We start from the raw sequence: 26,196 nt of genomic DNA, 5'->3' as shown, positions 1-26,196 counted from the left end.
CTGTATCTTTCCTAGAAGGGAAAGTGAGATAGTGGGGGAAATAAGTCAAAATGGTTTGAGCTCGCACTCAATAAAAGATCTCTTGGAAACAATATGTAAATAATATTTGCTTTTTACCTATAAAACATTCAATAATGATAATTCATTAATTAGTAGTTTCATGAACTAGCTTTTTCTTTGTTAAAAAAATAAATACAATGAAGACCTTTAATATATTATATATTGAAGACTTTCAACAAAGTAGCAAAAAATGTCTAAAAAAATTCCCATGTTTATAAAAATAATCACTTTACAAAAATACTCAGCCACCCCGCCAGGGCTACACACTAAATTCTTAAATTTTCTATCTTAATTCCATTTTTTAGTCTTCTATTATTAGATAGAATAAGCAGCAACCCCATTCTTTATAGCTCCTAGTTTTTTTTTTGTTTTTTTTTATATTTTATTGATTTTTTACAGAGAGGAAGGGAGAGAGATAGAGAGTTAGAAACATCGATGAGAGAGAAACATCGATCAGCTGCCTCCTGCACATCTCCCACTGGGAATGTGCCCGCAACCAAGGTACATGCCCCTGACCGGAATCGAACCTGGGACCTTTCAGTCCGCAGGCCGACGCTCTATCCACTGAGCCAAACCGGTCTCGGCTATAGCTCCTAGTTTTGCAAGCTAAGGGATAATTTAATCAAACTGGTCAAAACTTAAAATGTGTGGTCCCAAAACAAGATCTCCAAAGTCGTAAAATGTAATCCAAGTTCCTGAAGAGCATGATATAAACATTAAATGGTATTAGAAACAAGAGCTTTTAAAAATATGTTTGTAATAAGACCCAGTGTAGACTTGGCATAATGCAGAACCTTCCTCTTTATAAAATCGGCCTTTTAAAGTAAACCTCACCCTAAAAGGAGTGGGTCTAGATGAAATGCCTTCTTCTCTAGGCCATCAATCTGAAAACTAAGACACTGACAACGTTTGACCGAGAAAAAGCTGAGGTAAGTCGCCGAAGCTGACTCAGTGTGTACAGCTGGAACACGGCAGCAGGGCTCTTTCCCAAATGACCGGATGGCCGTGAATAAGCGTCAGCTGTGATGATGGACGTCAAACAGGGCAAACTCTGAGCAGCATGCTCACTCATACTGAGAGGGGGTATTCTAGACATACACCCAAAACCGAAGTCTAGAAATTCCAAACTCCTTACAAAGAACAAAAAAATACCCCTACCTTTAAAACCAGTAAACTGTTATTTTGCAAACATGTATACGTTATAGATTAGAATATAGTTACTATTACCAGCTGGGCCCTGCACATCCCTGCATGTTCCAGTTGGGTGTACCAAGAATGCAAGGTCCTAACTTTTCTTCAGCTGGGCCATTTCTCAGGGCTTTGTTTATAGCTTGTAACTTTGAGGGAGGAGTTAATGTCTTCCCCAGACAAACAGCAGGTCTGCTTACTCCCTGCTCCAACAGCGTGAACCTCCCAAGCTCAACACCAGTGTTCCTCATACAACCCACTGCGTGTGCAGGCACCCACGGTGGGGCCTTTACATCGCCCGGGTGATGTCAGCTTGCACAGACAGTGAAATCCAAGACGCTGCACAGTTCTTCACACAGATACTGAAAAAACCATTTCTGTTATTGAGATCTATCTTACCGGATCCAGGTTCTTAAATAGCAGGATGTCTTTACAAGCCTCTTGCAATCGATTTCTTTGATCATCAGTTTTTGGATGTATAATCTAAAAAAAAAAAATTAAATAAACAAACAATTAGTCTACTCTTCTTACTTGCGAGAATAAAATTTCCTAGTAGGATGTTAAAAGGAAGATTTGTGAGTGCTGAGGTTTATTTCGGTGACTAGACACCTATCAGCCCATTAAGTAGGGAAAAAATAATACAATTTATCTCAGGGAGGGTTGCACATTGATTAATACACTTGAATGTTTTTCTTTTTTTAATTTTTCAATAACAGTTGACATTCAATATTGTATTAGTTTCAGGTGTACAATATAGTGGTTAGACATTTATATAATTTATAAAGTGATTCCCCCCTCTAAGTCTAGTACCCATCTGACACCACAGTTATTACAATATTATTGACTATATTCTTTATGCTGTACTTTACATCTCCATGACTATTCTAAATCTACTTTGTACTTTTTAATCCCTTCACTTTTTCACCAAGTCCCCCAGCCCCTCTCCCATCTGGCAACCATCAGTTTATTTTCTGTATCTGAGTTTTTTTTCTGTTTTGTTCATTTACTTTCTTTTTTAGAGTCCACATATAAGTAATATCAATGGAATTTGTCTTTCTCTGACTTATTTCATTTAGTGTAATATCCTGTAGTTCCATCCATGTTATCACAAGTGGTGAGATTTCATTCTTTTTATGGCCAAGTAATATTCTGTTGTATAAACAGGGTGGGGAAAAAGTAGGTTAATAGTTGTTCATATGGACAATAATATAATAAATCATAATACAGGAATAAACTCTGTTTCCCACATTCACAAATGTTAACCTACTTTTGCCCCGCCCTGCATGTACCGAGCCATCTTTAGCCAATCGTCTATTCACGGGCACTTAGGTTGCTTCCATATCTTAGCTATTGTAAATAATGACACAATGAACACAGCAGTGCGTATATCTTTTCGAATTAGTGTTTTGGATAGCACTTGAATGTGTTTCAAAGGAGTGGTTCCCCCCAGGTTAGCAAGTTCAGACTCAGGCAGTGGTGTGTTTTGTGCCCATGCATATTTTAGAACTTACCATGGGAAATGAAAATCAGCACGTCAAGCCCATCTCAGATGGCTAACCACTAATGAAAATCACAGGCCCAGTAAGAATTGAGGAAACTTACAGTGTATATGTATATGTGTACATATATATATATACATCCTATTTGTGAGTGCAAACGACTATAGCCACTGAGAGAGGAAGTCACTGCATCTTTTCTTATAGGGATATAATATATGCAAACTTTTGTTCACTAATTAATATTCATCTCAAACTACATTGTAAGGTGACACATAAACACAGGAAAAAAAAAAAACAGATTTGATGACGACTAACTCACTGTATACAAGAAACTTTAAAAATGTGGGCATTAACTAAATCATGCCAACCAAAATTCACTCCTCCCTACTTTAAGGAAGGTTTGCTAATAACACGAAACAAAAAGTTATTTCGCGCTTCATGAAATTCATTGAGACTTTGAGCCAAAGCAATCTTATATGTTTGCCGCTGAGACACTCTATCCTCAGAGAGAAAAAGTTGGGGATAACACGTCACCACTGTTGAACTAACTTTCTAGGTCCAACGTGCTGGGCGCCATGTTGGCAAACCAAAACTTTGATAACTTTTGTGTACTTGTAAATGCTCTGCTTTACCAGAAATGTGACATATCCAGTCACCAATCCCTGAAAGCTAAGCCAACTCTGGTCTCTACATCAATTTCCTTGTTCCTTATTCATTTTCTATCTTTCCCCCCAACCCTCCTGGTGCTGGAATTGCCACAGTGAGGGAGTAAAATGGGAATTCCTTGAAGATCTGCTGGTCACATAAGTCTCCTTATCTTGCTACCACTGGATTTTACATATATTTCAGGAAGCTTACTGATGCTATGACTTCGGGATGCAGTATCTGCTTTTCTGTATTAAAACTCAATCTTACTAAAATATTTCTGAGAGCTACAGAAACAGATTTTTGTTTATATTTTTAAAGACCAAATTAAAAAGGAGGACTTTTGTAAAGCATGTACCAAAAAAAGAGTAAATTATTACTTCCATTTTTCCAGGCAGTGTAAGCTCTAATTTAGCTTACTTTTTACTAAATAAATAGAAAAAAAAAGTTAAAGAACACAGCTTAAAAATTTGTTGCTTCAAACCAAAATGAACAAATTTTTATAAAAACATTAGGACCTCCAAGAAACCAGTTTCTGAGCAAACTATAAAGACTCATAGACTTAAAAAGAATAACAACTTACTGACACTTTAGATGTTATTTACTCTGATTTCTTGTTCTTGCATTATTAGTTAGTAATTACTGTATTATTTTCCTGTATTTCCTTTTTGTTGAATTTATTGGGGTAACACTAGTTAACAAAATTATATAGGTTTCAGGTGCACAATTCCACAAGACATCATCTGTGCACTGTATTATGTGTTCACCACCCCAAGTCAAGACTCCTTCCACAGTGAGAATTTATTTTTCTTAGTATTTCTAATAAAGAAAAATACTGAGAAGAGACTTCTATTCCTGCTAATTTATAATAACAGAAGCTTACTCTGAAACAAACAAACAAAAAAATAGTAAACCCAAAGGAGTATGTAGATGCAACACAGTTCCTATCCAGATACCAATGGTGTATTTCACAGAACTAGAACAAATATTCCAAAAAATTATATAGAAACACAGGAGACCCCAAATAGCCACAGCAGTCTTGAGGAAGAAGAACAAAGTTGGAGGAATCACTATGAGAAAGTTGTATTTTTACAAAAGAAATAAAACCACAAACTGCAGTGATTTTTTTATATTCGCCTTTCCTTTAGCCAAAGAGAGTCTTTGGATAAAGTAATTCTATAGAACTTGAAGGAGAAGTAAGCTACAGAGATAAGACTAGGGCAAGAAACAGTCAAAATAATTCCATTATGTCTCCTGTTTGTTAACATCTTTCCTATTATTATTTTCCTTACCCAAATACAGAAGTAATTTAAAATTAATTTATTCAATAAATTACATACCCTGGACTCCGTATCATCCTCTTCTTCATCAGGATTATAAGCTTCTGCACATACTATAAAAAATAAAAATGGGCCTTTTAAAGGTTCTTTCATCAAGAAACATACTATAATAAATACCTATCTTAAAAAATTAATAAACAGGAAGAGTACCATGGTGGTCTAAAAACCATTAATTCGCCTCATCCAGGGCAAGCAGAACATGCCAAACCAGTTTCCTCTTGTAATATATATGAAATGTATTATAATAACAGAGCTACGCTTTAAGACACTGACAACTGCTTTGTTGTTGTTGTTAATCCTCACTTGAGGTTATTTTTTCCATTGATTTTTTTGAGAGTGAAAGGGAGGGAGGGAGGGAGGTGGGGAGGGAGGGATGTGAGAGAGACACATGGATTGATTGCTTCCCATATGCAGGATGGAAACTGCAACGCAGGTATGGTCCCTTGACTGGAAATTGAAGCCACGACCTTTTGGTGCATGGGGTGATGTTCTAACCACATAGCCAGACTGGCCAGGATCTGACAATTGCTTTTTGTTTTTTCTTTTCAGAGGAACATAGCTTACCCTGTTTCACTTTCGTTTCCAAGCTATGGAAATGCATAACATCTAAAAATTACCTAAATAAACAGCAAAATAAGTCTAAGTCTGCTACGAAATGATTAATTTAATTATAAAGTTACGAGTAAATTTCACAGATTACCCATAACCCAATCTTCCAGGAGCAAATACTGTAACATTTTGCATAGTCCTATCCAGTCTTTATTCTGGATTGAGTTCATACTGCATATGCAATTTTAAAACCTTCTTTAATAATTTTACATGCCATTAGATACATTTTGTAAATATTGTTTTAAGGACTGCTGATTATTCATCATGAGCTATAATTAACCACTCCCCTAATGCTAGACACTTAGGTGACTTCTATTCAAACAACCTTACAATAAATATCTTCATGCATAAATATTTGTCTACATTTCAGATTATGCTGTAGGAATTATTCCCCAAATGTAATTTTTTTTGGGGGGAGGGGGTGTTGTTAAAAGATATGACAATTTTTAAGACATACTCATCAACAAATTTCTTTCCAGGGAGATTGCACCCATTCACTGTCCTACAAAGATTATATGTAAGAAGACTTCTCTAAACTGTACCACAGAGTTGGATACTGAAGCTTAAAATCTTTGTAATTTAGATGAAAAAAGGATTCAAATTTTTGAAAATTATGATTGAATTTGAATCATTTTCAAATGTTTATAAGTTGACTATATTTTCCCCTTCCTCCTTATGTATGAGAAATTTATGTATGTATTTGGTATTCTTTTTGACTTATACAATTTTAATACCATTTTGTCATATTTTTCACAAGCACTTCATCCAGTTTGCCTTTTAATTATAATTAAAGTTTTTACAGATTACACATTTATTTTTAATGTACTGATATCAAGGGAGAAATTTTCCCAATATGATTTAAATTAAAATGTTAAACATCACAAAATACCACTGGTTCTGAGCTTGGAAATTCCTTTTTTATTTGCAAGTCTAAAGATTTGTTACTTCTCTTTTCTTTCAGTTTTTTTTTAAAAGTAGATCTCTTTATATTTACCCTTTAACCCACATGAACTTAATTCTGCCATAGATATAGAAATTGAAAGAACAGAGAATAGGCAAAAGGCTGAGAAATGTCTTTCCAAGGGCCTCAAATGGCGTTAAGAATATTATCATCATTAGTACTGCTATTACCATTACTACTCTAAAACCTGACATTAGCTTTTGTTCCTCTAGGCATTGCTCTATATATGCAGGCCAGAGTTATTCTTTTTTAAAAAATTAAATTGAAAAAATTGCCATCACCATTTATCCCCCATACCCTCCTTCATCTCCCCCCAGCACCCACCCTCCCGCGCCCCCCACCCCCCATCACCACACTGTTGTCCTAGTCCATGAGTTCTTTCTCTCTTTTTTCCCTCCATGGCCCCTGCCTTCCCGCTCTTGGCCCCACCACTCACCGGAGAGCTGTCAGCCCACTCTCTATCTATGAGTCTATCTTGGGTTTGCTTGTTAGTTTAGTTTGTTCATGAGATTCCACATATGAGTGAAATCATATGGTATCTGTCTTTCTCTAACTGACTGACTTATTTTACTTAGCATAATGTTCGCCAGGTCCATCCATGTTATTGCAAAAGGTAAAATATTATTATTTCTTATGGACAACTAATATTCCATTGTGTAAATGTACCATAGCTGTTTTATCCACTCATCGATTGATGAACACTTGGGCTGCTTGCAAATCTTGACTATTTTAACTGACGCTGCAATGAACATAGGAGTGCATATGTTTTTTTGAATTTGTGTCTTGGGTTTCTTCATATAAATTCCCCAAAGTGGAATTGGGTCATAAGGCAGCTCCATTTTTAATTTTGTTTTGTTTTGAATCCTCACCCAAGGGGTGAGGATATTTTTTCCATTGGTTTTTTAGAGAGTGAAAGGGAGGAGGGAGGGGGACAGAGAAAGAGAGGGGAGAGAAATATCAATGTGAGAGAGACACATTGACTGGTTGCCTTCCACACAGGCCCCAACTGGGGGTGGGGATGGGACCTGCAACCCAGATAAGTACCCTTGACCAGGAATCGAACCCACAGCCATTTTTAATTTTTTGAGAAAAATCCATTCTGCTTTCCACAGTGTCTGCACCAATTTGTATTTCCACCAACATGCACCAGGGTCTTCCTTTCTCCACATCATCACCAACACTGTTGTTTGCTGATTAATGCTCAGCCATTGTGACAGGTGTGAGGTGATATCTCATTATGGTTTTAATTTTCATTTCTCTGATAAGTGACATTGAACATCTTTTCATGTTACTGGCCATCTGTATATCCTCTTTGGAGAAGTGTCTATTTAGGTCCATTGCCCATTTTTTAAGTTGGATTGTTTGTATTTTTGGTGTTGAGTTTTACAAGTTCTTTATAAATTTTTGATATTAAAATTAGATGTATAAGCGAATGTTTTCCTATTCAGTGGGTTGTCTTTTCCTTTTGTTGATGGTTTCCTTTGCTGTGCAAAACTTTTTAGTTTGATGTAGTTCCATTTGTTTATTTTTCCTTTTGTTTCTCTTGCCTAAGGAGATGTATCAGAAAAAATATTGCCACAAGAAATTTCTTTCGGTCCTTTCTTGTGAAGGCTCCCATATAAATGTAAAAAAAAAAAAAAAATCAATAAAATCTGTATGATTTTCTCCCGTTAATCTTATGTCGCTTTAGTACTTAGGCCCAGCTAGAGACCCAAAGAAGGTATAGGAGAATTTTTCCTCCCCTATATTCCTAAAGCTTCTGCCTGGAAGTGATACATGTCACTTCTGCTAAGAAGAAATATATATCACACTAGTGGCCCGGTGCACGGATTCGTGCACACTGAAAGGAAATTAATTAGAAGAAATATTTTATTATCGCTATTTACCCTTTCTCTATAATAGAAGTGTCAACCAAACACACAATCGACAATGACAAATCAAAACACATGCGTGCGATTGGCGCCAGCGAGAGTTTTATATATATCGCGCATGCACGAGTCAACATTTATCTTTAAATTGCCAATGCACATCACATGTACCAGCTGGTTGGTCGGTCGGATGGTCAGACAGTCAGTCACTTAGCCTCTTATATATAGAGATTTCATAGGACAAGTGACATGGCCATTCCTAACTTCAAGGAGACAGGGAAGTATAATTTTACTGTGTGCTGAGAGAAGAGAAAACCAGGATATTGTGAAGAGCCCTAATGACCAAAGAGACAATCTGATGGCCCTAAGCCCAAGATTTCCTCTCTCTCTCTCTCAGAGGCTTAGAAGGGGAACAGAGGGAGTACTAAAATAACCTCACAGCTTACTTAAAATACAAAGAAAAAAGTTCATTAAATTAAAAATTTAACAAAGGCTTATAAAATCAGAACAGAATCATTACAATTTCCTTAACACTTTTTTTCAAATAACAACTGAATATTTAATGATTAACTATATAACTTAATATATTCCTGCATCAAACTATTAAATTATTATAATCCACCATGTTGCTGCATATACTTCAGCTATAAAAAAAGCAATATATATACATCCTGTACTTATCTTGCAGAAATGTTGGCAGGCTTCAATAAACAGTACTTAAGTGAATACTTAATGACCAGACCAGTATGTTTATGGCAGCAGAATTTTATTAAAAGGATTTTAGTTAAGGCTGTATAACCCTATCTTGGTCAAATGATAGGCATTCCTTTTCCACTTAATCTAGTTTGTTCTACTCTCCCGAGGGTTATCAATGGGGCTTTAATAATCAGCTCTTCACAAACCACCTCTGGTTCTATAAAATTATGTTTTAAACTTCATTCAAGTAGGTTCCTAAATCACCCCAGACATGTAATTACCAATCCTAAAAAATACCTATACATTTTTTTCCTGCTGCTCTCCTTATAAAACATTCTATTGTCTCATAAGTATTTCAGATGTACTGTATTAAACAGTTCACTAACCTGCCCTGATTCATTACAAAAATCATTATTCTTGTTGTACTTGAACAAAAGAGGTATTTTCAATAAAACTGCATAATTTGTCAATTCCTTTCTGTTTCTATATTTCTAAAAACAAGTTTCTTCCACCTGTCTACCACTCCTCTTTAAGTGACTGTATAATCAAGAACCATTCATACCTCACAAATAAACCATCATGCTCAAGATACTACTGGATCAGTATCCACAAGATACATAAATAAGCAGCAATAGAGGGCTTCAGACAAATGAGAATTTCGTCATTTGTTATTTTTCTATTATTAAAGCTACACAAAATAAAACAATTTAATCTGTTTCAAAAAATGTGTGAATTTTTCTTCAAAACCACTCCAAAGGGGGGGGGGGAGCCCTAACTATGTTAGTTTTCTGTACTTGGAATCCAAATATTTAAAAACTTTAGCTATGGAGCACGTGGACTCAATCATTGCATCTATTCCAATTCACTTTCTTTCCACTACATGACCACGTATGCATTTAGTCTTTAAACATCCACCACCTCTTTTAATAATTAATTCATTTATAAGAAATATTGCACAATTTAGAGGACAAACCATTCAACAGATTTATAAAAAGAATCACGTCAATACAGAATGTACTGGTGAGGATGAATCCAGAACCCGATAGGCTCAAACACTCTATATAATTCTACTGTTCATACACTATGAGTAGCCTGTGGGATTCAGAGGCCGGAAGAAGTACCATGAGCCCTCACTCCCTCTCACATGAAACAGCGGTCCCCATAGCTACTAATGTTCCTTTCATCAGTAAGGATATAAGAAAATTAACAATGTGCAAGATCCAAGACAAGGCAAGAGCATGTAGGATATTTTTAAAATAAACTATTCCAAGTAAATTTTCTTTAAGTATAAAAACTTACAAATGACCCAGAGTAAGATAAGTAGGTACAATTCAAAGAGCCTGAAGAATAATTCTGAGAATATATTGAATGACCATTAATATTTTAAACCCCAAGTGTGTTTGCTACTAATCACTACAATTCCTCAATGATATTCTCTAGAACTATTAAGTAGCAGTCAGTAAGCGGACTGCCTGTACTAGAGGACATGTAATAGAAATTATATTGTGCTTTGCGGAAAAGGGTCTAATAAAGATTTTTGAGCATTATATTTGATGGTTATGGGTTTTTAAAAATTAATAACAGCCCAAGAGAAATAAAAAAGGAATTCTGATCCTTTGATCAAAAAACCAACAGCTTCCCAAGAGGGTAAAGCTGCCCAGATGACCACGCTCATAATGTCTGGCCTCCCTTTGCTTTCTTTCCTTTATTAATATTAACCAGCTAATTATGATGATAACACTAGAACTCTTTTCACTTAGAAAATTACAAGGTTTTAGGAGCTCTGTACCAAGAATTGGGGAAATGGGAAGAAATAAAGGTTAAAATATTACAAATTTTTATGAAAAACATCAATTTACAGATCCAAGAAGTTCAATGAGCTTAGCCTAGAATAAACACAAAGAAATGCTTAGGCACATTTTAGTCAAACTATTAAAAGTCAAAAACAAAGAAAATCATCAAAACAACAACAAAAAAGATTATACAAGGGAACAAAAAAAACAATTAATGGTTAATGTCTCAGCAGAAACAATACTAGTAATTGCCCTAGCTGGTTTGGCTCAGTGGATTAGGCATAGGCCTGCAGACCAAAGGGTCCCAGGTTCTATTCTGATCAAGGACACCATGGTTGTAGGCTCCTCCCCCACCTGCATCCTGGTCAGGGTGCATGCAGGAGGCAACCAATCGATGTGTCTCTCACATAGATATTTCTCTCTGTCTTTCCCTCTCTCTTCTGCCCTCTCTAAAAATCAATGGAAAAATATTCCCGGGTGAAGATTAAATCAAAAACAAAAACAATAGAGATCAGGAATGGCATATTCAAATTCCTGAAAGAAAAAGAAAAACGTTTCATAAGAATTCTACTTCCAACAAAAAAACGACCCTTTGAAAATGAAAGTGAAATGAATTTATTTTCAGATAAACAAAGACTGAGAGAATTCGTTGCAAGCAGATGTGCCCTATAAGCAATATTAAAGGAAGGCCTTCAGGCTAACAGGAAATGCCACTAGATGCTAACTCAATCTGGCAGAAAGAAATGAAGATAGTACGAACAAGCCGTTTACTGGGAAAGGTAAATATCTGAGTAAACATAAGACTATATGAACACTTACTGTTTCTTTAAGACAAGACTGCATAAAGCAATAATTATAACACTAAACTGTTGGGCGTATAACACATATAATAGGTATGTTAGTAACAGCACAGTGGGTCCAAGTCTAACTCTACCTCCCTCAATTCCTCCTATTCACACACCTTAGTAAGGCGGTCTGGTGGTTACATGTAGCTATGCGCAGAAAGAGTTCACCTCTTCTCAGTTTGTTCCTGGGTAACGATCAAGGTGAAAGAGATGTGGAGAATAACAGGGATTCCATCCAGATCATTCCTAGTCATGGTACATGTCTGGCAAAAATTATTAATGCTTCCCACAACATACAGAATAAAATCCACAATCGTGTCGGGACTTTCGGGGGTCTCTCATGACCTGATTCAAACCTATTTTTTGGTACGTTCCTCCTACCATATATTATGTATGGACTATAATAAAGTCCATACAATTCTAACCTTATTAGACTAGTCACTATTCCCTCAGCACAATAGCTCATGTGGTTTGCTCAATGGGGAACTCATCCCTCCTGGTCCCCCTTCCCACCTATCAAAATCGGACTCTTCTCCCAAAGCTCTGTGCAAATGCCACACCCTCCCTGACACTTTCCCCAAGCACAAGAGTTAGTTTAAAGCTTCCTTCTACGTAGGAACACAAAATGTACCTCATCTGTCCCTTTCCTTCAGTGTAATCACATATTATGCGGGGGTAAATTCTAAATGCAACATGGGAGGCAAAAATCTCCAACAGTCAATGCTATTCTTGAAAATCTCATAGGAAGCCGTTGCTCAACATGGTCCTAAGGCCCCAGAGTAAGTCCACAACGGTTTTTCCCTCCAGCATTCAGAATGACTGATTTTTCTTCTGTGAGCACTAGATGCTGGCTTACATTTAGAAGCCACATGTGTGGAAAATGGATACCTTTAAACCCGAGAAGTGCTCAGACTGAGAGGCACGCGGCACTGACAGCGAGCCAGCAGGAACGGTAGCGGCACATCTCCGCCTCACCCGCTGAGGGCACAAACTCGCCAAGTGGGATGTCTCTCTCTGCTCCTTTGCTCTGAGGCTCTCTGTAGAACATGTGCAGTGGAATCAGAGGGGGTGGCACTGACCATGACCCAACTCTGCGGTGCTGTCCTACAACTAACTGTCTGTTAGGACAGTCCCGGGCACTGCCAGCTGTTCCAGGGACTTTGGCACAAGCTACACCTTCCTCCTCTTCAGCAATCTCACAGTATGCACAGAACAGTCTTGCAAATAGTGAGTTAATGATAGATCTTTTTTAATTTAACGGAAGTGATAGTACAACCAGATATATAGCGATCTCTTTTACAGTTATCAGAGAATAAGCATGCCTAAAACAAACATTTTTGCACAAAAAAAGTTCTCACAAATTAAAAACAATTGTAAGTCTAGAAAAAACACCCAATCTGATTTTAAAATGCAGTAATTTTGCATAGTATGAGAGGACCAGGTGGTTGGCTGCTCTTTTTTTTTTAAAAATATATATCTATTTATTATTGATTTCAGAGAGGAAGGAAGAGGGAGACAGAGAAAGAAACACCAATGACAAATCATTGATCAGCTGCCTCCTGCACAGCCCCTACTGGGGATCGAGCCTGAAACCCAGGTACATGCCCTGACCGGGAATTCGAACCATGACCGCCTGGTTCATAGGTCGATGTTCAACCACTGAGCAACACTGGCTGGGCAGTTGGCTGCTCTTAATGTTCTGAAGAAATAACATAAAAAAGAGTTTGTAGGAAGAAAATTACAGTGACCTTTCATCTTCCACTTTATCTCTTTGAAAAATGTGTGGGATGAATGTAAAGTATCATTTTTCCTTTGGGGCTTTTTCCTTTAGTAGCTAGATGAATTGATATGCAAGATAATAGTTTCATTCTGAAGAGAAGCAACATTTGTCTGGTATTTATTGTCATTCTGTGTGTGAAGCATTATTCTACCATAAAATAGTAATTTTTCCTCAATAGGAAAAGACACATCCAAATGAGTCACCTGCGGTGATACAGGCAGGTGGTAAAACAAGTCACCCGAGTTTCCCTCAAGCACGCGGCAGGGCTTGTCAGCTATCTCCGGTTTGCCAATGTGCTGAGGACACTGCAGCGGCCCCCGTAGGCTGGAAAGGAAACTCAGTGGCCAACAGAGAAGCTACCTTCCACAAAGAAAGACAGGGCTTCTTCAGGGCAGCTGATCTAAACTAAGAATCAGCTCGCAGACATGACTCCAATCATCCAAACGGGTCAATTAAAATTAGTGCCAGGGGAGGTGGGGTTTCTGAGCCCTGTGTCACAGCAGACTCCAGATGGGCAAAGGAGACAACTTCCAGGTCCATCCAGGATGACTGGATTTCCTGAGATTATGGGGGGTTTGCCTCGGAGGGAATGGCAGGTCCGTCTTGTTCTGGTGGCTACTGTAAAGTGTGGAGTTGTGGTGGCCATATCCCCCACCGTCTGGAGAAAGCAGCCCACAACAAGAGAGAGAAGTACAGGCAAGAGATCCCTAACAGTGCTTCAAAGCCCAAGCCCAGCTGCATCCCTGCCCTCCACCCCCAACATTTCAATACGTTTTTCATTTTCACTACATTAAATTCAATATGTGTTTCAGTAGCTCACAAGGAAGGAGACATCAGAAATTAAGGGCAACACTTGTTCAAAAAGATCAGGACCAAAAGGAAAACAATATAATAAAGATTCCACCCAGTTACCAAAAATAACTAAGAATAAAACCACAGAGCAGTCATTGACAAGGAAGCGGTATTTGCAAAATAGTAAGTGCAAACTCTAGGGACTATTCAATGAAATTCTAACAACAAAAGTGGATGATACATAATTCAGGGACCCTGTGTGGTTCTGACAAGAGTACCCACAATTGTTCATCTATGATACCAGGGAATGTAAATGATGGATTTTAGAACTACTGACTGGTATTTTTTTAAAAAAATAGCTTTTTCTGTTTTTATGAAAATGACACCGGCACCCTGCAAATAACTCGTTTGTAAACTAATAAAATTTTATTTTATCATATGCAAAATGCCTCCAGTTTTAGTGAAACCAACACATGGAAACAACTCTATTTGTAAAGCTGTGCTTGGTGTTATGACAGATGCCAAGTACTAAGTACTAAATAGGGTCTCTGCACTCTGCTAACTACAAGCTGCTTAAGGAGATTAATTTATCTGTTCAGGCAGTAGTATAAATTATTATCTGTGGTTAAATAGAGAGTGACTGATATACAGTGTGGGGAAAGAGCACAGGATTCAGATATAGTGAGGCATATCTCAGCTCTGCCATTTTTTTTCCTGCCACTTATTAACTGCGTGACCTTTGTACATTACTAAGCATTATGAATCCCAATTTTTTTTTCATATGTAAAGTGTGGCTATTATGAACTACCTCATTGAGGTGTTGTGTTTAAATAAATACAGTTGTATAGGAATCACATGAGGAATAAACCTTAAAAAATAGATTGATATTTGTGGCATAAGCTCAAACACATAATGATGAAGTAGAATACACACACATTCATACTTGCCCATGAATGAGAGTAAGCACCAGGCCTTTGCACATAGAACCCCCTGGAGTGCTTCCCCCCTCCCCCCACCCAAAAACCTGCCACCCACTTATTCCCAGATCTTGGCTGAAACATGAGTTCCTGGGAGAGGCATTCTCCTCCATGTACTAGTAAATAGTAGGTATCATGTGTCACTCACTGAAGAACTGAATCACTCCACAGATATTCATTCAAGATGACATCTGAGTAAGACTTCAGCCCCAAAGAAAGGCTGTGCAAAAAGCCCACATCTGGAGGAAACAAACTTTGACAAGCTGAGGGACCTTGGACTAGTTATTTAACTTCTCTGTCCCTCAGTTTTGTCTATAAAATGGGGATAATAATAGTACTTTGCTCTATTACATGATATACTTGAAATTAAAGAATGTTTAGCCCTAAGCGGTTTTGCTCAGTGGATAGAGCACTGGCCTGTGGACCAAAGGGTCCCGGGTTTAATTCCGGTAAAGGGCACGTACCTTGGTTGCAGGCTCCTCCCCAGCCCAGGCCCTGGTTGGGGCTCATGCAGGAGGCAACCAATCGATGTGTTTCTCTCACATCAATGTTTCTCTCTGTCTTTCCCTCTCTTTTCCACTCTCCCTAAAAATCAATGGAAAAATATCCTCAGGTGAGGATTAACAACAACAACAACAAAAATTAAAGAACGTTCAGAATACAGTAGGTAGCCACAGCTTGGTTGGATGGCAAGGATTTTGTTAGGGGTAATAGAAAACAGGGTAAAAGGTTTACAGTTGTTCTTATGGAATAATACAATAATTAATAAATAACAATACAAGAATAAATTCCGTGTTTCCCATACTCACAACTGTAGACCTACTTTTGCCAGTAACTGAGTCTAGGTTCTTAAGGGTCTCAAGTTGAATATTGATTTAAAATATATAGACATGACTGAAGGATCTCGGGTTTGATTCTGATCAGGGACATGTACCTCAGTTACAGCCCCAGGGCTCGTGCAGGAGGCAACCAATTGATGTCTCTCTTTCACATCAATGTTTCTCTCTCTGTGTCTCTCCCCCTCCCCCTAAAAACCAATGAAAAAATATCCCCGGGTAAAGAATAACAACAACTATATATACACACATAATACACACACACACACACACACACACACACACATTACATGTCGTATGTAGAATATTATGAGAGATTTACTAGATGAGTCAGAAAAAAGGAAGTCTAAAGCAAGAGAAGCCACTTAGCATCACTACAGCAATCTATGTGTATGGTAATGGGTATAGTGACAATAGAAATAGAAAGTAGTAAAAGTCAACATTAACCCACTGACAGACAAGATACAGGGCCACGGTTATTAAGTATACATGTTAATAATTTAATTAATAGATATGGTTTCTATCAAGAATTCACTATGGTACAATAAAGTCTAATTATCATATTACACTAAGTTACTAAATATTAAAAATGTTTCTAATGGACCAAATGTAAATATTAATAAGTATAATCAAATGAGAATATCATTTTTTCTTCTTTTAAAAAATATATTTTTATTGATTTCAGAGAGGTAAAGAGAGGGAGAGAGAGATAGAAACATCAGTGATGATGGAATCACTGATCAGCTGCCTCCTGCATGCCCCCCCTAACCAGGGATCGAGCCCACAACCCGGGCATGTGCCCTGACCGGGAATCGAACCATGCCCTTCTGGTTGAATTGCTGACCTATGGATTCCTCATGTACATTACTACTCTCCTTCTCAACACTTTCCCCACACCCTCAAGTGCTTTTATGAAACATTGCCGATATTGCTCTGCCTTAGCCGGAACCTGGTTCTTTTCCAAGAACACCACTTCTCTTAGAAAGACCCACTCCCTGCGCACAGTGGGGTCCAAAAGTTAGTGAGGGACTCTCATGGCTCCTCACACTGGCATCCAGACCACTACTTGGTCCTCCTGTGCAAACACCTGTGCTCCTCTGAGATTCAGAGCGTCCAGGCACCCCTCCTGATTGGTACCTGACTCAATTATTTCCCTCCTCAATTTTGCCACCATCACAGAAGACTTCAATGTCCAATCCCAACCTCAAACTGTGTTTGCTTCCTTGACGCCAATAAAAAACTTCATCTGCTCTAGCAGTCTCACTCTGTAACTACATACCTGGCTGGTCCTTACTTCAAGAACCTTAAACCTCATCACACACGTCTGGCCAAATCTTCCCATCCTCCCAGTACTCTCACTTCTGTGTTTTTCTTTGACAAATGTAGATATTTGTCATGATGCTCACAGTTCAGTAGAGGAAAAGAGACACATGAACAAACTGCAATATTAAATGATGCGCAATAGTAACAGCAGCAGGAGGATGTACTCTCTATACAGATGGCATCCAGAAAGAAAGAAAGAATGCTGAGGGGGAAGTAGCCTGCTTGGGGATGTGTGGGAAGGGCAGCAAGGCTACACAAGCAAAGTTCGTGGAATGTTCCCAACAGGAACAGGCACATGCCAGGCAGCAGCAGTAACAATCTGGGAACCATGGGCCTGGAGCAGGGTTGCTGCTTTCCACCCTTGCACCACACTGTGGGGCATGTACACACTGTAATCTGTCCTCACAAAATGCCGAAGGGGTAAGGTTTTTTTTCTAAGCAGTTCTTTCAGGTAAATGAGTGACTTTCCCTTATAAAAGCTTTTTATGAGAACTTTTATATCTCAGACAGAGCATACCAAGGTTATGTTGCCCAAACCACAATGGCCCATGATGAGATAAGTACTAGTACAGAGCATGCAAATGTGTAGGAACTATTCTAGCTATTTGATTCTGCCATGGCCATTTTATTACATTTTACAAAAGTACTGGTCAGCAATAGGGGGGAAAACTGGCCCTTCACACGGAAAATTTATGGAGCAGCGATCTAAACTCTGATCATAATTAGAGAACCCTGTATTATAAACGCCTAGTATGCTAAGTGTTCAGCCATCCGGTCTTCCGTTCAACCAATCAAAGCGTAATATGCTAATAATATGCTAAGGCCACCACTCAACTGCTCACTATGACATGCACTGACCACCAGGGGGCAGATGCTCCAACTGGTAGGTTAGCTTGCTGCTGGGGTCTGGCTGATAGGGACTGAGCGAGATGGGCCAGACACACCTTGGAACTCTCCTGCAGTCCCTCCCTGGCTGGCCAACCTCCTGTGTCCCTCCCCAGCCCTGATCATGCACTGGTAGGGTCCCTGGGTTTGGCCTGCACCTTCTCGCAATCCAGGACCCCTCGGGGGATGGTGGAGAGCCAGTTTTGGCCCGATCCTGCGGGCCAGGCCGAGAGGCTCCACTGGTGCACGAATTTGTGCACCAGGCCTCTAGTGGTTATGATAAATTACAATGTCCATCCTATCTACTCGTGTCTGTTTTATAGGCAGTGCCAGTAACCAGGACACACAAGGGGCTAAGGGAGCTACACAGGCATCCCATGTCACTTTCTAAATCCCCCTGAGTCTGCTGGTGTGAAGAATCTGAGGACACAGGAGCAGGAGACACCCTACCCTGCCTTGCCCTGAACTGTTATCATGTTTTTACTATTGCATTTCTCCCTCTCTTCCCTAGAGGACTTGAAGAGAACTCTGGAGAAAATATAGTTAAATTCAAGAGATAATTGAATTTCTCACTGGCCTTAAGACAGTTTATCAGCATTCCTGGGCCTAACAAAAAAGAACCAGGCTCAACACTTCCCATAGATTCCACTGGAATCTAATTCCCACAGCAGGCTAAGGACTGCTAGAACATAGTGTGCTTAAAAAGTAGCAGTAAATGACCACTGCTAGAAGAGGAAGAAAGAGAGGGAAGAGGCTAGGGATAAGTGTCCATTTGGTTTTATCTGTACCTATTCACGGTTGAGAATCCATTTTAATATCAGCCTGGGCACAGACAGATAACAGGTGCATGGAGTGGTAAGAGCTACTTGCACTCCATCTGAAGGAGAAGCCTGGACAAAGATCCCCAGAGACTGTGGTTGGGCATCTCAGAGAATCTCTCTAGGTCCCCCTCTCTCGTCTTACCTCCCTCTGCTGGCACCTCTGGTTTCATCCTGTTGCCTCGGTTGAACTGAGTCTTGATTTCAGCCTCACCCTGGGTATCATCTTTTTATTTTTTTATTTTTTTTTTATTATTTTTTTAATTAAATCTTTATTGTTCAGATTATTACATTTGTTCCTCTTCCCCCCCCCCCCCATAACTCCCCTCCTCCCAGTTCCCGCCCCACCATCCGCCCTCACTCCCCACCCACTGTCCTCATCCATAGGTGCACGATTTTTGTCCAGTCTCTTCCCGCATCTCCCACACCCCTTTCCCCCCCAAGAATAGTCAGTCCATTCCCTTTCTATGTCCCTGATTCTATTATAATCACCAGTTCATTCTGTTCATCGGATTATTTATTCACTTGATTCTTAGATTCACTTGTTGATAGATGCATATTTGTTGTTCATAATTTGTATCTTTACCTTTTTCTTCCTCTTCCTCTTCTTAAAGGATACCTTTCAGCATTTCATATAATCCTGGTTTGGTGGTGATGAACTCCTTTAGCTTTTCCTTATCTGTGAAGCTCTTTATCTGACCTTCAATTCTGAATGATAGCTTTGCTGGATAAAGTAATCTTGGTTGTAGGTTCTTGGTATTCATCACTTTGAATATTTCTTGCCACTCCCTTCTGGCCTGCAAAGTTTCTGTTGAGAAATCAGCTGACAGTCGTATGGGTATTCCCTTGTAGGTAACTGAGTTTCTTTCTCTTGCTGTTTTTAAGATTCTCTCTTTATCTTTTGCTCTTGGCATTTTAATTATGATGTGCCTTGGTGTGGTCCTCTTTGGATTCCTTTTGTTTGGGGTTCTCCGCGCTTCTTGGACCTGTAAGTCCATTTCTTTCACCAGGTGAGGGAAGTTTTCTGTCATTATTTCTTCAAATAGGTTTTCAATATCTTGCTCTCTCTCATCTTCTGGCACCCCTATAATTTTGATGTTGGTACGCCTGAAGCTGTCCCAGAGGCTCCTTACACTATCCTCGCATTTTTGGATTCTTTTTTCATTTTGCTTTTCCGGTTGGGTGTTTTTTGCTTCCTCGCATTTCAAATCATTGACTTGATTCTTGCGCTCCTCTGTTCTGCTGTCGGGAGTCTGTATAATATTCTTTATTTCAGTCAGTGTATGCTTAATTTCTAGTTGGTTCCCCAATATAACATCGAGGGTCTCATTAGTTTTCTTGTAGATCTCATTAAGTTTATCGGCGGCTTCTAAACAGTTCTTGAGAGACCTTAAAAGTGTGGTTCTGAACTCTAGATCTTCCATTGACAATTTTGTCCTGTTTCTTTGTCTCCGCATTTTGTTATGCTTCCTTGGTGCACCCCCTAGTGGTCTTTGTTCGTGGTTTTATAGTTAAATCTTGATTGTTGTAGCTAATTCCAGGGAGGGTTTGACCTCCAGGCCAAGTGGCTATGAGAATCAGCTGTGTCAGCAGTGAGAGAACTTCTGTCCTCTAGGGAGGTGCTAATCTGGCGTTTGCCTGAGGCTATCCAGCAAATGCCTCTGTGCAGGGCTTGGGCGGGGTGGGTCGCACAGGATCAACAGGGTGGGCCGGAGAGAGCAGTTATGGCGGCTCTCAGTCCTGTCCCCAGGGGCTCTGCCTCTCTGAGTCCCAGCACCCGCTGCAAAGCTCGGAGAGAAAGCTGCACTCACTCTGACCGAAACCAGGCAGTCCCGCTTCTCCCGTTTGAGTCTGGGTCCCTAAAGACTCGCCCGGATCTGGAGCTCAGAGTCTGCGACTCCCTCCCGATTGAAAACGCCAACCGCGCCCTCCGCCGCCAGCCCGCTCCGTGCGCGCACTCCGCACCTCAGAATTTGACTTCAGCGCTGCGCCTCCTCTGAGTGTCCGTATGCGTTTCTCTTTCCTCCTAGTTGTAGGACTTCCATACAGCCAGCGTTCCAGTGGTTTTGAGTGATGTCCGTTCCGTCTTTTAGTTTCACTTTTGAAGTAGTTGTTCAAAGCAGCAAACTCCGGCGTTAACCTATGCCGCCATCTTGGTTCTCCTGGGTATCATCTTTTTAACAAATCCTTCAGGTCAATCTTTGCCATCCGCAGGCTATTTCTGACCCACTTCAACATCCAGTCTAAGACCCTGGAAGCCCCTGTCCATCCAAGAGACACATTTGGAGAACATGCTGATACTGTGAAACCAAACTGGAGATAATACTGTGTTAAGCATTTTTCATGGATTATCTACTATTCAAACACTACAATAATCTTGTGAGATAAGTACTATCCCCTTTTTCTACATGAAGAAATGGAGTGTCAGAAGGTGACTAAGGCTGCATACACTCTTGAGTGTGCACGTGCGATTCACACACACACACACACACACACTTTTAATAAGTGGACATGGGATATATGAGTAGCAGAGGCAGTACTCCAACCCAGGTCAATCTAAACCCAGAGCCCAGACTGCCAACTCTGGTAAGAGATACTTACATTTTATTTTTAAAATATATTTTTATTGATTTCAAAGAGGAAGGGGGGGGGAAGAGAGAGAGAAAGAGAGAGAGAGAGAGAGAGAGAGAGAGAGAGAGAGAGAGAGAAAGAGAAACATCAATGATGAGAGAGAATCATTGATTGGCTGCCTCCTGCATGCCCCCTACTCGGGATTGAGCCTGCAACCTGGGCATGTGCCCTTGACCAGAATTGAACCTGGGACCCCTGAGTCTGCAGTCCAACGTTCCACCTACTGAGCCAAACCGGCTAGGGCAAGACACTCAGATTTTAAAACAACGGTAAGTTAAAGGCAGAAGTAGCTCTTGGCCTTAAGCCCCTGCTGGCCATGGCCATGGGCATCTGCTTACTCCATGCCACAGGTGCTTGATGGCAGAGGCGAGTGCAGAGCAATTCTATGAAAACAGACTGTTTACAATAAAATAGCTAGTTATTAGTAATAAAACACAAATGTTCCCCTTCCTATTCAAACCCATGTTATGAGCCTTAATTTTAAGATCAGCTCAAACGGCACCTGTGAGCCACACCCTGAAAGAACTATATGTTTTCTCCTTTTCTCTTTGTGTATACTGTGGTATTTACCACACTGAGTCACAGTCCACTTCCCTGCTAGACTATGAACTTCCCAAGGGCTATATCTGACTCTTCTTGCATCCCTACCACTGTATCTGGCACATAGTAGGGACTCAGTAAATGTTTGCTGAATGAATCAATTAATTAAAGAAGTATTCTCCCAATGTGCATTATCCACCTAGTGTTCGTGATTGCCAAGTTTGAAATAAACTTCAAAAATTTTCATTTCAAAAATGGCCATTTAATATACATGTCAATACAGTCATATCAGGAAAATAGTTTGACAACTGGAGAATGATCCCTGGAAAAATCATTGGGGGGCTAAATATTTCATCAAATAACTTCAGAGTAAAAACGATGAACACCATGGCTACAAAGTATTTTCAAAACAAAAGGAAGCATATGTTCCCTGAATCAGATTCAAGACAAGATCTGAACTTCTGCTATCTCACCACTTTCTTTGAAACTAATAATTTTCTGTTTGGGGTGGTTTCATGGAATTTTTAATATGTCATTTTATACAGTGGGTTGTGAGACTTAAAAACTTAATTTCACCTCTGAATCATTCTAAATTCTCGTTTAGGAAAAAACATAAAATTTTAGCTCTGATAAAAATATAGTTATAACTCAATGCTCATGTTATGGTTAAAAATCTAGATGTGGTTAATTATCCACATGAGAAGAGAAAATCAGCAAATTCATAATTTGGAATTAAATTTTCACTCCTATTATAAGAAGTAATTATGTATTAGAGCAAGTAATGCTTAACACTAGTTCATGAAAGCAACACTAAATGTCAATACAAAGATTTCATGAACAGCAATGGGGCGTAATGACCAGACAGTGGCTGTGCCCACGCAATCTAAGAAATCATAACAGGCGACACCGTGAACTGTTTCACTGTTAGGGATGACCTTCAGAACTCTAAAAGAGCAGATTGCAAATATTTCAGGAAGTCAATTTATGAAAAATAAGAAATGCAGAGTTGCAACATAAAAGCCTTGAATGAGCTTGAATATAAAATAAGAAAGAGGCATGCTGTAGAGGCTGTTACACCTGGAGGCATGGAGGAGTGCGCTTGCCTCTGCGGTGTGGGCTCTTCACCGGGATGTGGGTGTCGTCAGAAGCGCCAGCGCCCAGCTGAGCCGGCAGCAGCCGATGGCAAGCCGGCCCCCGCCGAAAAGCAAGTTGAGGCAGACGCCGCAGCTGGGTGCTGTGCGGGGAGTGGAGGAATCGAGAGCCCCATGCCACCCCGGCCGCCCCCGCACTGCTCGCTACAGGACCTGCCGGTGGAGGTGCTGGTGGAGATCTTCGCCTGGCTCCCCGGCACCGACCTGCCCAGCCTGGCCCAGGCCTGCACCAGATTCCACCACATCCTGCACATGGACAGCATCTGGAGACGGCGCTGCCGCAAGGAGTTTGGTGTTGGTGAAAACTTGCAGAACCTGGAGATGATCGGTATGTCTTATCGAAAAGTCTATGCGAAGCTGTTCCACCCGTACAGACACGTTTTGGGATTGTGGCAGCTAGGTAATGACTATAGAAGACTGCTGAATGTCGCGGTGGACGGCTTAGGCATTACTGGTTGGACGTTCGGACCTTCCCTTAACACCCATGTGGATGGCCCAATGCAGTTCGAGCCCGCGTTCAGAGTTCGCCTGACTGAGCGGAAATTAGCCGCGGTGGAGCGCATGGAAGGCCTCCACGGCAGGCCCCACAACTGCGACATGCAGATTCGGAAGGACAGGTTCACCACCCTGTGCAAGAATACAGACCACCTAACAGATTTACCAACGCTGCTTAGGGAAGCATGGGGTGGGTGCTGGTGACCTCCCGCCGCCTCTACCTCCCGCCACGCCACCCGGACGACCTCATCAGGCCAGGCCTCTTCCAAGTCGAATACGAGGGCTTAATAGTAAAGACTGCCATGCTCAGGTTCCACGGGAAGTATGCCAGGGTCACGAAGATCATGGGAGCCTCCATGGAGACGTTAGAGATCCACCTCAAGCGCCACATCCAGCTGCGAGATGGCGAGATCTTCTGCAACTTCAACGAGCTCTCCCACGTGGTACTGGAGATTGATGAGCAGGTGATCCGGGAAGAAAAGAAAAGAAAGAAAAAAAGCGAGGGCCATGGCTGGCAGAGCCCTGCCCAGCACAGCGGCGGGGAGTCCGGGGCTGCAGCTTCGGAGGAGCAGCCGGTCCCGTTTGTTCTGCCTGTGGGCATGAGCTCAATAGACCAGAACTAACCCCGGACCTGCAGGATGTGTCTCTGTGCTAGCGTGGACACTGCTATTGTTACCCGCTATGGCTTCCTCTACTGCGTGCACTACCCTGGAGTCTGCATCCTGTTCGATGAGGACCACTTCGGGTTCATCTGTCTGGAGCTGAATTACTTCATCCTGTAGGGCAGAGTCCAGAACACCTTCCAGAATGTGGAGGCACCATCCCCGCAGGCCTTCCTGGAGATGCTCTAGAACATTCAGTCTGGACCCCCTGGGAGGAGCAGCTTGCATGCACTTTGAAGATTTGGCCTTCTGATCAGGTTACCCACCTTTGTTTGTTTTTTAATCCTCGCCCGAGGATATTTCCCATTGATGTTTAGAGAGAGTGGGGGAGAGAGGGAAGGACAGAAATAATCCATGTGAGAGAAACACATCAGTTGGTTGCCTCCTGTCCAAGCCCGGACCAGGGCCAGGCTGGGTAGAAGTTAGCAATTGAGGTAGAAATAAACCTTAGACCAGTGGTCTCAACCTTCCTAATGCCGCGACCCTTTAATACAGTTCCTCATGTTGTGGTGACCCCCAATTTCATTGTTACCAATTGAACATAATTAAAGCATAGTGATTAATCACAAAAGCAGTATGTCATTATGTATGTGTTTTCCAATGGGCTTAGGCGACCCCTGTGAAAGAGTCGTTCGACCCACAGGTTGAGAACCGCTACCTTAGACCTTTCCATCCGCAGGTCCAGGTTCTATCCACTGAGCCAAACCAGCTAGGGCTGAGCATGTGTTTTTAAAAACAAAGAAAGAAAAGGGAAAGATCCTAAAATTAGATAGTGGTAATTGTTAGATTGTACAACTCTGAGTATAATAAAAACCACTGAATTGTACATTTTATTTTTTTAATTAAATCTTCATTGTTCAGATTAAAAAAAAGAGAGAGAGAGGGAGAGAGGACATATCAAAACAACTGAGAACATGGAACTCTAGACTATATATTAGTTAATAGCATTTATCAAGATTAAAGTCCTTGTGTTATATTATGTAGAAGAATATAACTTGTTCTTAGGAGATATCCATGAAGGATTTAGGATTCCTAAAAGGTTCAGTTAAAAAAAACAAAAGTTTGGGTACGTGCATGTGTAAGGAAGGAAGGCAAAGAGTGTGCAAATGTGGCAAAATATTAACAACTGGGAAATCTAGGTAAAGGTGATCACTGAATTATTCTTTATACTTCCCTATAAACTTGACTTCTTTCAAAATAAAACCCTGGGGTTAAAAAAAATTCAGAGAGAGGTGTGACCTCATGCTGCAAGGCATTGTTTCAAGATTAGTGGGACACTTCTAGGCTTTTTTTTTTTTAATTCGGGGGAGGGGGAGAGGGAAAACCATAGAGGAAAATCATTAAAATATTCTTAAAAATGATAAAGTACAAACAATAAAAAGAGATGCCTATATTAAAGGATGACTATCAAATAGTGTTATAACTCTTTAAAGCTTTTTAAATAACAGGCTAAGGCACAGCGCTGAGGGTTTTACTATTTTCTTTTGCTTTAAACAATGTTCTAGAGAAGAACCACTAACAAATTTGAGAGCCTAGACATACTGCTTTATAAAAACCATCTAACTTAACCATCATAACATGTATGATTGTAGCTGGTATGACCCCAAACTGAAAGAATGAAAATAAGAAAGTAAAACTCAATGAGGTAAAGAAAGTACATGCAAATTCACAGAGTAAATGGATGGTTTGAACTCAAGTGTGTGTAACTTCACAGGCTAGGCAGGGTCTTTCCCATATGGCATACTAGATGAACAATGAAACAAGATTGCTGTTTGCTTAGTTTTCTTTTTTTTTTCTTCTTT

At 40.2% G+C, this 26,196-nt stretch overlaps 1 protein-coding gene across 1 annotated transcript in view; it reads right to left on the bottom strand.

Moving 5' to 3' along the window:
• Positions 1-26,196, bottom strand: part of PRKAR2B (protein kinase cAMP-dependent type II regulatory subunit beta) — a 75,107-nt gene that overhangs the window by 22,162 nt on the left and 26,749 nt on the right. The window contains exons 3-4 of the mRNA XM_081101798.1: positions 4,733-4,785; positions 1,648-1,731 (exon numbers count right to left, since the gene is read on the bottom strand). Of these exons, the coding sequence (XP_080957924.1) occupies positions 1,648-1,731; positions 4,733-4,785 (137 nt within the window). The remainder of the gene's footprint in view (positions 1-1,647; positions 1,732-4,732; positions 4,786-26,196) is intronic.

This window comes from Myotis nattereri (genome assembly GCF_964212035.1).
Source record: "Myotis nattereri genome assembly, chromosome: 11".
NCBI lineage: Eukaryota > Metazoa > Chordata > Mammalia > Chiroptera > Vespertilionidae > Myotis > Myotis nattereri.
Note: the sequence above shows the minus strand (reverse complement) of the source record. Positions and strands in the feature narration are given on the sequence as shown.